General features: G+C 40.6%; 1 protein-coding gene across 13 annotated transcripts in view; it reads right to left on the reverse strand.

Moving 5' to 3' along the window:
- Positions 1 to 6,927: 6,927 nt before the first annotated feature.
- The window catches only part of MAP7 (microtubule associated protein 7), a 134,344-nt gene continuing 127,830 nt past the window's right edge, over positions 6,928 to 13,441 (reverse strand). For all 13 annotated transcript variants that reach the window (XM_036414300.2, XM_036414299.2, XM_045573408.1 and 10 more), the window contains 2 exons: positions 10,259 to 10,482; positions 6,928 to 8,382 (listed from right to left, as the gene is read on the reverse strand). In XM_036414300.2, the coding sequence (XP_036270193.1) occupies positions 8,372 to 8,382; positions 10,259 to 10,482 (235 nt within the window). In that variant the 3' untranslated portion in view covers positions 6,928 to 8,371. The remainder of the gene's footprint in view (positions 8,383 to 10,258; positions 10,483 to 13,441) is intronic.

The following is a 13,441-nucleotide window of genomic DNA, read 5'->3' on the forward strand; positions in this document are numbered from 1 at the left end:
AGGGACCTTCCATCCCCAGAGCACAAATTTAGTGCACCAGGCCTCTAGTATATATTCTATATAATAAAAGTGTAATATGCTAAGTGTCCAACAGATTAGTCTACTGTTGGGTCGACCACTTGACCAGTTGCTGTAATGCACACTGATCACCAGGGGCAGATGCTTAAATCAGTATGCTAGCTTGATGCTGGGGTTCAGCCAATTAAGATTGGGTGAGATGGCCTTGATCAGCCCCAATCACTGGTCAGGCCGAGGAACCCCACTTGTGTATGAATTTCTTGCACTGGGCCTCTATGTGTCCCTTAGCCTAGCCTGTACCTTCTCCAATCTGGGACCCCTCAAGGGATGTCTGACTGCCCATTTAGGCCCAATCCAGGTAGGGCAGTCAGATATCCCTCTCACAATTCAGGACTGTTGGCTCCCAACTACTTGCCTGCTTGCCTTCCTGATTGCCCCACTGCTTCTGCCTACCAGCCTGATCACCCCCAAATTGCTCCCCTGCCAGCCTGATTGATGCCTAACTGCTCCACTGCCAGCCTAATTGCCCCTAACAGCCCTCCCCTGCAGGTCTGATCACCCCTAACTGCCCTCCCCTGCAGGCCTGGTCTTCCCCAACTTCCCTCCTCTGCCAGCCTGGTCACCCCTAACTGTCCTCTCCTGCAGGTTTCATTGCCCCCAATATTCCTCCCCTGCAGGCCTGGTCACCCCTAACTGCTCTCTCATGCAGGGTTGATCGCCCACAACTGCCCTCCCCTGCAAACCTGGTCCCTCCCAACTGCCCTTTCCTGCTGGTCATCTTGTCATGGCCATCTTTTGTCCACATGGGGGCAGCCATCTTTGACCACATGGTGCAGCCATCTTGTATGTTGGAGTGATGGTCAATTTGCATATTACTCTTTTATTACCTAGGATAGAGACCAGGTGCACCTGGTGGGGGCCAGCTGGTTTGCTCTGAAGGATATCCTGGATCAGGGTGGGGTTCCCTTGGGGTGTGTGGCAGCCTGTGCAAGGGGTTTGTGGTGGTTTGCAGGCTGGCTACAGCCCCCAGTGACCCAAGTGGAGGCCCTGGTATCTGGGGTTTATTTATCTTCTATAATTGAAACTTTGTAGCCTTGAGTGGAGCCAAGCCTCCTGCTCACTCCATGGCCACAGCCATCTTGTTTGGGTTAATTTGCATACTCACTCCTGATTGGCTGGTGGGCGCTGCTTGTGTGAGGTAGTAGATGTATGGTCAATTTGCATATTACTCTTTTATTAGATAAGATATATATATATATCCCTTGTAATTAGTTATTAAAAATAAGAAAGGAAGAAAAGAGGAAAAGGAAGGCCAGACATTATACGTATGGCTATCTGGGTAGCTTCACAAGAAAGCTGCAACTTCACACTCCCCAGAGGACCACTGGTCCATTCCCTGCAGGTCACTGGGGGAAGGGGTCCAACCAAGGGGAAAATGGGTACATGTGCAATGAATTGGGATGATGTAGGGAAATTACTTGCTGCCAATCAAACCTGGGAACAGAGATCACTGACTAGAGGGGTGGAGCCAATGCAAGTCTATGAAAATTTGGGAATACATAATACCTTAGGCTTAGACAAAGGAGTTTGATCTCACTTGGCACTTTTGGCTCTTATTGCTCTCTTTTCCTCTGGGTTTCCTCCTGCTTCCTTGCACTTGCTGGTGTTCCTAATAGCTGTGTGGCACATAGCCATGCAGACACCACACGCAATGGACTGATGGACTGCAGCTGGGAACACAAACTAAGCTAGCCTGATGCTGGATTGGACAATGCTCCAACATAGAACAAAAACTCTGGGCCATGGTTTTGATCTTAGCCCTATTGAAGGCACAGCTGGACTTTTTCCTTGGTGGGATGAAGAGTAATAGGAACTTGGAAACTAAGGGTTTAATTCCACAGAAATAAAGCTCTGTGGAAGGGCAGAAGCCTAACTTTTCCAACATTGTCTAATGTTTCACGTCCCTGACTCAACTGAGTTCCTGTTCAGCCCCTTCCCTCCTAATTCCCTTTAAAGATACCAATCACCTCTTTCACTTATTGCAATAGTGTATTATTGATTAATATCTGTCTTTACCACTTTACTTAGTGTCTGACTTTATTTTTGCCTTCATATTTCTTTACAAAACACAGCATTTATTTCATTAGCTATTCATATTTCTATACCACTTCTACTTGATCCCTATAAAAACATCTGAAAAAAATATATCCCTTTCTGACTAGCATTTTATATAAGTAGCAATAGCAATTTTTTTTAAATGTTAACAATTTTCCGAGTTTAACATGTTATTAGAAAGGTTGTCTGATTTTTTTTTCCATTTAGATTTTTTCTTTCAGAAAATGCTACAAACTCAATACTCCAGCTCTCCCAGAACTCAGCAGAAGCAGCACAGAGATGATGTCTTGGGGATTGGGAATGATCACATCATGAGAGACTTCAAGGGCTGTGAAGAGGAGTAGGGTTTAAAAAAATGTAGTGATCTCAGTAGAAGGAATCTGGGACATCAGTACACAGGTGAGAAAAGAGAATTCAACACTGGGAACCATGGGCCTGAAGATGAAAACTAAAAATAATGATGGAAACACTTGTGTGATCACATATGATTGCAGGTCTACATCCACCCAGAAGTTAAAACATGTTCACTATTGTTAATTTATAGCTGGTAAACACTGAATTATGCTGCAAATATCTGTCACTGACTGGTGTATATGTGATATAATGAGAATGAGAACACTTGAGTGAGTTTTCCAAGTTGAATTTATTCATTTATTCAAGAACAAGAGCTGCATTCTTACTTTTATTTTAGGAGATAAAATGTTACTTATTTATAATAGTTATGCTAATAGACCTTAGCATAATAACCTTAGTTCCAGTTTTCCAGGAAGCCAACCCTATAAAAAGGATTTGAGAACAAGTAGTTGACTTGGCTGGTAAAGGGAATGCTATTCTCAGAGAATAGAGGTCAGGTAAGGAGAAAGGCAACCCAAATGGAGTGTTATCAAGCCAGCTACCACAGTGACAGGAGCTTAATCCAGCGTGGGAAAGATGTACACTGTGTGCTTACCCAGTTCCTGACATGTCAGTGTAGATGTATGGCCTGGGGAATGGGCAACTGAGAGTGACCTTGAGAGTAATTTTATTTATTTTTGCTGTTCTTAACTTGCAAGATGATGTCAGTCAATGTTGGCTCCCCATTTACCTTTTCCAATCCTCCCTCAATCAAACCCAAACATCTGAAAGTCTGGGACACTGACTTTCCAGCCAGAGGTCGTGCCAGTTGGCAACATCAACAGCCTCAGGCAGGTGCCACTCCGAGAGAGGCAGGCTCCTGATAGCCATTCTGAGGGTGGGAGGATGACTCTAGTGTGAGCAATAGAACCTACCAAGGTCCATCCTGACCCCCAATGCCAATAAGGAGCTCCAAACTCTTGCTTTCCTAATTCCCCTTTTCTCTCATATCTGTTGGTCAGACAACTCACTTTAGAAGGGAGAAGGAATCGTTCGATACAGTCTGAACACGATTTGCTTAACTCTCCTCTTAGCAACTTCTTGCTGTACCATCCAGCCTTCCTATAGCACTTCCTGAGGGCCGGCCAATGTAACGTCTGCAGAAACATTTATAGTCATCCCTGCGGCCAACAAGATAATTCCCATTCTGTCAGTGGATGTCAAGAAGTGCCTCCCAACACATAAAAATATAAAGTAACTATAATTATTTTTGAAAAAAAATTTTTTTTGAGAGGGATGGAGGCAGGAATGATTAGGAATTTAAACAATAATATAGTAACACTAAAAAATGATTAGAAACTCTAAGATTGTAATAAGTTCTAGAGAAATGAGATCCTATCTGTTTAGCTTGCTCTGTATAATACCTAGAATGGACAACGTATTTATTTTTAAGAGAAACTTAAGGCCACTATTGAAAAACAATGGTGAATTCCCACCTCTGCAGCAGTGTCCTGCTGTCCTTGCCAGAGGCCCTCATATGGAATAAAAACATTTAACATTTATTGAATAACTACTATGTGTTAGAAATGCACACTTCTCATTTAATTCAACTTTTGTAATGACTATGACAACCCAATGAGATGGGCAATATTCTCCCATGTACAGATGAAGAAATCGAGACCTGGAGAACACAGGTAACTTACCAAGCCTCAGATGCCTCACAGGTGTCAGACCCGGTATTTAAACTTGTGGAGGGCAGCTACAGTGTTTGGACAGGTTCAAGCCTCGGACAAAGGAGAGGGCACAGTCCTCTCGTGGCCATGTGCAGGTCCCAGCTTGGAGGGCAGGGCCCTTCCAGCACAATGATAGCCAACAGCTGTAGCTGTAAGCATGAACCTATGGTCTGAACACCTGGCCCCACGTGCCTGAGTGATGTGGGATTGAGTTCAGGTGTATGTCATTGAAGTTGAAACTCATGAGAATGTTGTAAACATGCCCTTACTTTGCCTCGTAGAATCTGGCTGTAAAATAAAGCCATGGCTTGTAGCTAGCTCTTCATCAGAGAGAACAGCGTCCCACCCAGACCCAGCTATCATTCTCTTGTCTGTCTTTTCTCAATCCTTCACCGCCCCCTCTCAGGGTCACAGAGCCTGGCTAAGCTGGCACGGCACATAAGGCGCCCAACATGGGTTGAGTATGCCATGGCAGTGCCAGCTCCCCAAGTCTAACCTAAGTCTGACACCAGATGCTGGCCCTTCACCATTCTACTGTTGCTTCCATCATTTGCCCTGTCTTCTAACCCTCTCCTTTAGATTTCTGCAAGGTCTGAGACCCAGTAACTCAAAAGTGGTTGTCAGTCTTAATATTTTGTGTGTACATTTTAAAGCAGCATTTAAACATTTTTTTTTTCTTTTGAACGTAACCAATCTTGGCCCTAACTACAATACTAAAATTACTTTTATCTTCTAAAATTGTAATAAAACCTACCAACATAACAAGTCATCAAGGAAAGTTACTAACAGTATTTTATTGGTAGCAGACTTCAAATTGCCCCTTCTGTTCAAAGGCAGGTCCTTTTCTCATCCTTCGGAGCTCCTCCTCCAAACCAATGAAGTGCCACTGTGAGAAAATGACAGCCCAGAGCATTTCTGAGAGGCTTTAGGTGTTTATGAGTAACAGCATGAGAGGTGGGCATGATGGTTCTTGGCAGTGAGGTCATTTTTATTTATTTTTTTAATATATATATTTTATTGATTTTTACAGAGAGGAAGGAAGAGGGATAGAGAGTTAGAAACGTTGATGAGAGAGAAACATCAACCAGCTGCCTCTTGCACAACTCCTACGGGGGATGTGCCCACAGCCAAGGTACATGCCCTTGACAGGAATCGAACCAGGGACCTTTCAGTCCGCAGGCCAACGCTCTATCCACTGAGCCAAACCGGTTTCGGCAGTGAGGTCATTTTTAAAAATTGCTTTCTTCTCCTGGCCGGTGTGACTCAGTGGTTGAGCATCAACCTATGAACCAGGTGGTCACCGTTCGATTCTCAGTCAGGGCACATGTCTGGGTTGTGGGTTGTGAAGTGTGCAGGAGGCAGTGGATCAATGGTTCTCTCATCATTGATGTTTTTATCTCTCTCTTCCTCTTCCTTCCTCTCTCTGAAATAAAAACATATTTTTTAAAAAATCCTTGTGGAGGAAAAAAAATATAAAATGTTGCTTTTTAATATTCTATGCACAATATAGATGAAGGCCAATAATCAAATACTTTTCATAATTTTTTTAAATGCAAAAGGTAGAATTTATTGGTGGTTTTTAAATTTCTCTTAATATAAAATTTATTTTAAAATGCTTTAATATAAACTTTGTGTGCAAGTATAATTGAACTTTAATCTCATCCTGGGAGTAGGCCATATAGCATTTGAAGAACCCCAATCTGGTGGTTAGGTGGGTGCTTTAGATACGGTCACCTAAATCTACACCAGTGTTATTAAGCATAAGGGATGTCAGTAATTTTTCGTTCATGAGAGGAAGTTGAAAGGTAAGTCGTTGCCTAGACTTTTAGAGACAAAAAATGCATGAAATGGGGTATAAGAATATGGCAGATTTTGCAAGCTCATGACTTTTGATTAGTTCCTCGAGTCTAGAGCTGTTTGCCCCTCTGCCACCTTCCCCTGAACCCCACATATTTAAGACTGTTGTTGATCCATTTAGGTTTCCCATTCGGGCCTCCAGAATACACTGCTTCTGCTTCACTGTGACTGTGTGATTATGGTCATAGAATCTTTGCCAAGCTTTGTGGCCTTGCTTGCTAATATTTGTTCATGTGAAAGAACTATGTTTTGCTTTTATTGTAGTATACCACCAGGTTATGCAAGGGACATATAGCATTACCATCCAGTAAAATCTGGCAATTAATCTATCAAATGAATCTGTGATCAGTAAACTGGCCTAGATAGTCTGCAATGAGGTGGAGGAGAATTAAAAGTCCATCCACCATGGAGAGGGCCATATTTGATCCCTGAGCACTGCCCTTAATGTAGTGCCTTTTGCAGACCTCTGTGAGAACTCTTAACTGACCTTCAGGAGCTGGACAGAAAGCAATTCAGCCATTCAGGTCAAGGTCATCCTTTGGCAGTGTCATTCTTAAGACAGAGTTAACAACTTTATACCACTTCTAATTATAACTTGATTACTCACAAAGCTTTTCAGTTTGCTAGTGATTGCTCAACTTTAAAAATATAAATTAAAAAAAGCCAAAATAGAAAATTGCTCTAATTTTAAATAAATCTATTTTATACACCTGTTCAGCAGAAGCTGAGAAAAAATGTCATTGAGGACAAATAAAGGGCAATTTGAAAACTCAAGAATCAACCTGAGTGAAATTATGAAAAACGTAAAAGTAAAACTATGTCAAACACATTTGGTGTTTCATGCTGGGTCGATTTAAACAAATAAAACCACTTTGTTAAATAGATCTTTTTAATATGATTATGTGTACATGGACAACTGGGTATAGGGAAAAACCCCAAATTAACATTTTAACAAATTACAGCTACTGTATTACTAAAGATGATATGCTTGGATTTTAAGGAAATAGCCCAACAAATGAATAGTCTCTCATTCAATCTAATAGATTAACCAATCTCTCTTTTAATAAAAACCAATACACTACAGTGGTAGAAGTTTACTTTTTTTTATACACTCCACATAAAAACATGTTTTCACTCTCCTTCAATATTTAGTTATTCGTAGCCTCTCAAATGGTAAAATAAAATGGAATTCATATTAGTAAAAGAAAGTGCAAATTTGTACAGCTAAGCTCAGCAGCAAAAGTGAAGAACGAAAAGTGAAAGCTGATGGGTGCCACGCAGAACATTCATAATGGTGTCCTGCAGTGTCCTGTGTGCCAAACACAGTCAACATCCCATCATTTTTCATTGCTCTTAAACGAGCAAAACCAAATTCTTTTTTTATTTAAAGAAATAGTAAGTCTTTACTCCCCTCCCCCTAACATAATTTGACATCAGGTAAGGCAAAGACAAGTCCCACCATCACTGGGGACAGCAGCAATACACAGACTTTGGAAATAACCCTGAATCATCAGTAACATTCTCTCATGGTAACATAAGGAATGAATCTAATAAATCAAATCTGCACTGTTGTCAGATTACTCTAATTTATTTTATTAGTTTTTCTGGAAAAACTTTATAAATACATTATGTAAGAGGACAGTAAATTATTTTCTTGCTCTGAAAAAATAATGTATATTTTTTTCCCCTTCACATTTAAAAAATGTTTAGTATGCCTTTGGAAAAAGAGATGCAAGAATGTGACTGCTGTGTTTGCAGAATGTCCACGTACAAGTTGCATTTACAAGAACCTGGTAATCTGCCTATAATTTGCCTCTACAAATAGAGCTCTTTGCACTATTATTTAAACAAACAGGCTTGATTTAAACACCTCTCCTACTCCCTCTACTTGTAGAGCAAAGAGGTACTTGTTTTTCAAGTATTGTATTGTAAAAGGTAAATTTTTTGTGCCAATTTTACCTGCTAGCTTTTAAACATCAAAGTATCTATGTGAAAAGTCATGCCAAGTCAGCCCATTTCTTTTACAGAGGATGAATAAAAACAACAACCCTTGATTTGCTAAACGGAGCCCACGGGAAAAAGCCATTTTAAAGTATGGAAGAACAAGGAGCATTTCTTTTTTTCTATTGGCGAAAATTATTAGAAAAGCTATCCAGTCTGTTGTCTTTAGCTGGTTTTAATAGTCTTTGCAAAATGATGGTCAGAAATCTTTAGAAAACTGGAGGATGGGGGATGCTCCTTTACAGCATGGAAGGAATTTCCTTAATTGTAGAAATTCTTACTAAGTTTCAGCTTTGGTTCTTCAGAAGAAATGCTCATATAACTTCTATATTAGGAGACAGAAAAAAAAAAAAAAAAGAACCGGTTAATATACTTACTTAAAATCTTATTTAAAGAATACTCTGGTAATTATATCTTACATTTCTAAAACTTTACCATGCTCTAAGAATAGGCAATTTCATCAGGATCCACAATCACATATTTTAAATGAATTCTACCACCAATAGGAAAGCACATGTCCTTTACTTCAAGTTAGGCTTTCTCTGAGGTTAAGGACTTACATCTCTGTCTTTGCATCCTTGGTACCTGATGCTTCCATCTACAAACATATGTTGGAGATTAAATAAATGTCTGTCAATAAATAGTCATGACCCCAAAAGAAACCTTACATCACTTAAACTCACAGACATTGGATTACTTTCTTAGGGAAGGTCTAGAAGGGTGGGCACAGTGAGAACTGAGTGACAGATAAATCAAAAGGTGATTTAAGGCCTGGCAAGTGAAGCAGAGAGTCATTTCAGGTGTTCCTGCTTTCTCTATGAAGCTGCACCAGCGGTGTTTCTACCAACATGCAAGTAACCAGACTGTTCCCAGAGGCTTAACAATCAGAAAGTCAAACCTAGGATGGACCTTACAGCTGCCTTTTACAGTCTAGAAAAGTGGATCACTAAAGTGAAGTTATACTCCGAAGCAATAGAGAAGCAAAAAAAGACTTAGTTGGATAGGTGGTTCAACACTGGCTTTTACAACAATTTAAAGTGGAAAGTATTTGTTATAAGTTCACCGATGGAATGTAAAAGAAAAAGAATTTGACCACAGATAATTCCTTCATGACTCCATCTAAACATGTTGAATTTGGCCAGCTCAGTTATTAATAGTATAATAAAGAGATGCTGGTCAATACATCAAAATGATCTGCTGGGAAGAGAGGTTGATAGAATAAGAGATTTGATAAAAGATGAAGCTGGATTTATCCTACTTGTCTTTAAGATTTATGGGACCATGCTGTTGAGTTGCTATGACCACTAAGTTGATAACTTTTTTTTTTTTTTAATATATTTTATTGATTTTTTTACAGAGAGGAAGGGAGAGGGATAGAGAGCTAGAAACATTGATGAGAGAGAAACATCGACCAGCTGCCTCCTGCACACCCCCTAGTGGGGATGTGCCAGCAACCAAGGTACATGCCCTTGACTGGAATCGAACCTGGGACCTTTCAGTCCCCAGGCCAACGCTCTAACCGCTGAACCAAACCAGTTTCAGCAAGTTGGTAACTTTTGAGGTACTCATTTCTTTGAGTCTTGTAAAACTATTGATCTTGTACAAATACTTCAGATCAAATCTGATCCCAGAGACAGAGTAAAAGAGAGACACTGGCAGTTTTAACAACAGTTATAGTCACTCAACAAGAAATGGAATATTCTTGTGCTTCCAGTTCAGAATATGGTCCCATTACCTAACTCATAACTCTCTTCTTACATGTAAAAAGGACAATAGTATATGGTCCAGGTTGCTTAACCCAAACAAGAGAAAAATGATGGGAGAACATGATGGCAATCTTCAAATATCTGAAAATCTGGGGAAGATGGAGAAAAAAAACAACTAGTTTCTCTAGTGGGCAGAACTAGCCCAATGGTCCCCAAGTTACGATCAGGCATTAAGTGTATGTCTTTATCTAACCCTTGCTGGGCAAAGGGTGTTCCATGCTGAATTTCCACATTGAGTGGGAGACTAGCAGGTGCCTTAGAAATTATCCAATCCAACTCAAAATCCAATTTCTATGATCCCTGCACAAACTTGACCTTGTGGCTTATTTGGTCATTGAAGGACAATGTGTGCCACAATCACACTGAAGAAGGTCCATGCCCTCTTGGGTGCACATAGATCTGATGATTACTGAAGGGAATCCGGGGCAAGCTTACCTGCAGTCTGTTGAGTTTGAACACCATCCACCTGAGGCAGGGACCCAAGCGTCCCTTCATCCTCAAAGGCCAAAATTGGATTCAAAGGAATCTCAGGGTTCTCACTGTTGGCGACATCTAATCTGGATGCCTTAGATCCAATAGGTAAGTTTATGATTTCTTCAAAATTTTCATTCTCTAGAGAGACTCCATTTTCATTTGGCTGTTTTTCCAAATTGGGAGTACTGGGAAATTTAAAAAAATCAAAATTAAAATGAATTCATGTTAAAACAAAAACACATTTCTTCTAGAAAAACAATAAAGATGCCAGTCCTAAGAATGTCACAAGGCACTGCAAGGTACTTGGAAAAATTATTTGTAAAAGAGCAATGAAAGAAAAACATAAAAATGTTACACAAACTAAGCACATGATGGTGCTTTTCTGGTATTTCACCAAGGAGGGGAGAGGAGGTTTGGCATCATCGTAGTCTGCATGAGCACGCACATGCATGCACACACACGCACATATGCTTAACACCTGCCCTTCCAAGTACTTGGGCTGCCACTCCCATCCTCCTACTCTTTCCCAGTACCAATGGGCTTTCTGTAACCAGGGAAACAGTCCTGATTCTCGTCCCAAAGAAATTTTAAGAAGTTTTGGCAAAAGATAAAGCAGAGAAATGCATCTGCAAAGCCCTCATTCCTTGGCCATCTCAACTGCCTTGCCCTTGTAGGCAGCGTGTGCTAACAAGCTGCCATGGCAAAGCCAACCCCAGACTTGTGTCAACAGCTGATTTCATTTCCCCTTCCCACTCCTACCGGGCCACCCCACCCACTCTTACTTGTCAGCAATTAGGGGAATAATTGCTTTGGGTAAGCAATTATTAAATGTTCAGATGACACTGACCCACAGAAACTAGAACACTGAAACTGAAATCACTGGGGTTATGCATCTGGTACTCTCAGAATAAGAGCACCAGCTTTTGAATTCCCTTTCTTTGTCCACTCTGGAGGTTGGAGCTGAACGCAAGACTCTTGAAGCCTATGTACGTCGCTTGTTCAGTCCAAAATCCAGAGAAAAGGGCTGGGACCATGGCAGCGATCTGATAGTCCAAACCACTTATTGTAGCTAGGGCCTTATTTTTTCTTAATGTTTATTATCATGTTATAACAAATAACTTAAAAAGTGACAAATCTTTTTCTGTTTGCATGATAGGGGCTTGGGTATGTTACTTTTTTTTTTTTTTTAATATATTTTATTGATTTTTTACAGAGAGGAGGAGAGAGGGATAGAGAGATAGAAACGTCGATGAGAGAGAAACATCAACCAGCTGCCTCTTGCACACCTCCTACTGGGGATGCGCCCGCAACCAATGTACATGCCCTTGACCGGAATTGAACCTTTCAGTCCGCAGACCAACGCTCTACCACTGAGCCAAACCGGTTTTGGTGGTATGTTACTTTTTAATTAGGCAAACACACACACACACACACACACACACAAAAAAAAAAAAAAAAAAAAAAAAAAAAAAAAAAAAAAAAAGAAAGAAAGAAAGAAAGAAAGGAAGAAAGAAAGGAAAGGAAGAAAGAAAGAAAAGACCCTCTAAATACAATGATAAACTCCTCAGATTTGGAGGAAAACCATTAGGTTAAACATCAAAGTTACTACAAATCCCTTACTTGAGAGAAGAAACATTGAAGTGATAGCCCCCTAGGGCTAAGAACAGCATAACATGTCTTCTGGGGTATTAGGACAGTAAGACAGTAGCCTGTTATACCTATGAGTTTTTAGCTTCTGGAATAGAGATTCTCAGCTGGGCGTGGAAGAATAGAATGACCTGAGAGGTTTAAAGAAATTTCCTCCCTCACCTCTTGTGTTTACACATTTATCCTTTGTTTCCTGTTCTAAAGCAAGTTTCCTATTCACAAAAAAAACACTCTCCTCTATTAATGGGCACTTCCCTCTATAAAAACTCTCTCCAAAAAGGGCTTCTGGAGAAGAATCATCCTTGCTCAAGGTTTACATATATCTTTGAAAGCTGGCCAGAATTTTGGTAACACCAATCCTCTTTAATTCTACCTGTTGTTGGTGGGGGGCCTGTCAGGCAAGGGTAATGGTCTTCAGGCTTTAAGAGGATTGCACCCCAAAAGCTGAGAGCCAAAGAAACCAGGGAGGTTAGCCATGTGACTTAGGACCCTCAAGGTCAGGAGTGAATGTCAGGGAGTTTCTCTGCTCCAGGAACTGCTGCTTCTGCCAGCTACAAAAGCAACCTGAGGAGGCCATTACCACATCTCTGGGGGTGGGTATGGCGAGTGTAACCTAGTTCACAGCATTCATTTATTTTTCTTGAAGAGAAAGCAAACCAATGTATTAGGTACAGGAGACGTTAGGAAAAGCGAAACTTGTCCCATTCTGAACTAAAGGTATTCATTCTGAGGAGTGGAATTTTCTGGTGAAAACAAACTGGACCACAGTGCTGATAGCATTTGTCACGGTGGATTTCCACAGAGTACGGACCACATCAAGGTGTTTGGAAGGGGCCCTGGGAATGTGCAATTTGTGATTTAATTCATGGCGGGCAAACTGGAGGCATCTGCAACTACATTGGGGGTGTAGTAGGGTATTTAATGCATCCTCATTCTGAGGATTGTGGAATGCTTCATTAAACATAATGCACTGAGGTGGAAAACTATGACTTTGATAAGTGATTTCAAGGTTACCTTGAAATTGGGAATAAAAAAACATAATAGATATGACTTACTTGTAATTTTAAAGTCTTTAACAGGTTTTCAGGTGCAAAACTATTTAAAAATGAGGGGATGTACACAAACAAAGCGAATGTGTACTCATGAGTAAGAAACTGCCTTAGGGAAGGGTATTAGAGGGAGGTATAAGTAGGTCCTTCTCTAGATGGAAGAATATGAGTGGCAGAGAGTCCAAGGATCAGTGCTAAGACTGCTTTAATAATAATCTAGAAGGTGTGCAGGATTAAAATGTAGGTATGCAAATAAAGTTTATAAGAATAACCCCTTGAGTATAAGAGGAAAAGTCATTCAACACAGGCAAGGTAAAAGCAGTGAGTTTAAAGAACTCTACAATGAACCATCCTTAAAAGATAGTGAGCTGTCAGTCACAACGGAAGTAACAGATCTTGGAATCACTGTAAACTGTTTCCTGGTGACACTGATTTCTTGTTTTGATGG

The sequence above is a fragment of the Pipistrellus kuhlii genome, unplaced genomic scaffold (genome assembly GCF_014108245.1).
Source record: "Pipistrellus kuhlii isolate mPipKuh1 unplaced genomic scaffold, mPipKuh1.p scaffold_m20_p_5, whole genome shotgun sequence".
Lineage (NCBI taxonomy): Eukaryota > Metazoa > Chordata > Mammalia > Chiroptera > Vespertilionidae > Pipistrellus > Pipistrellus kuhlii.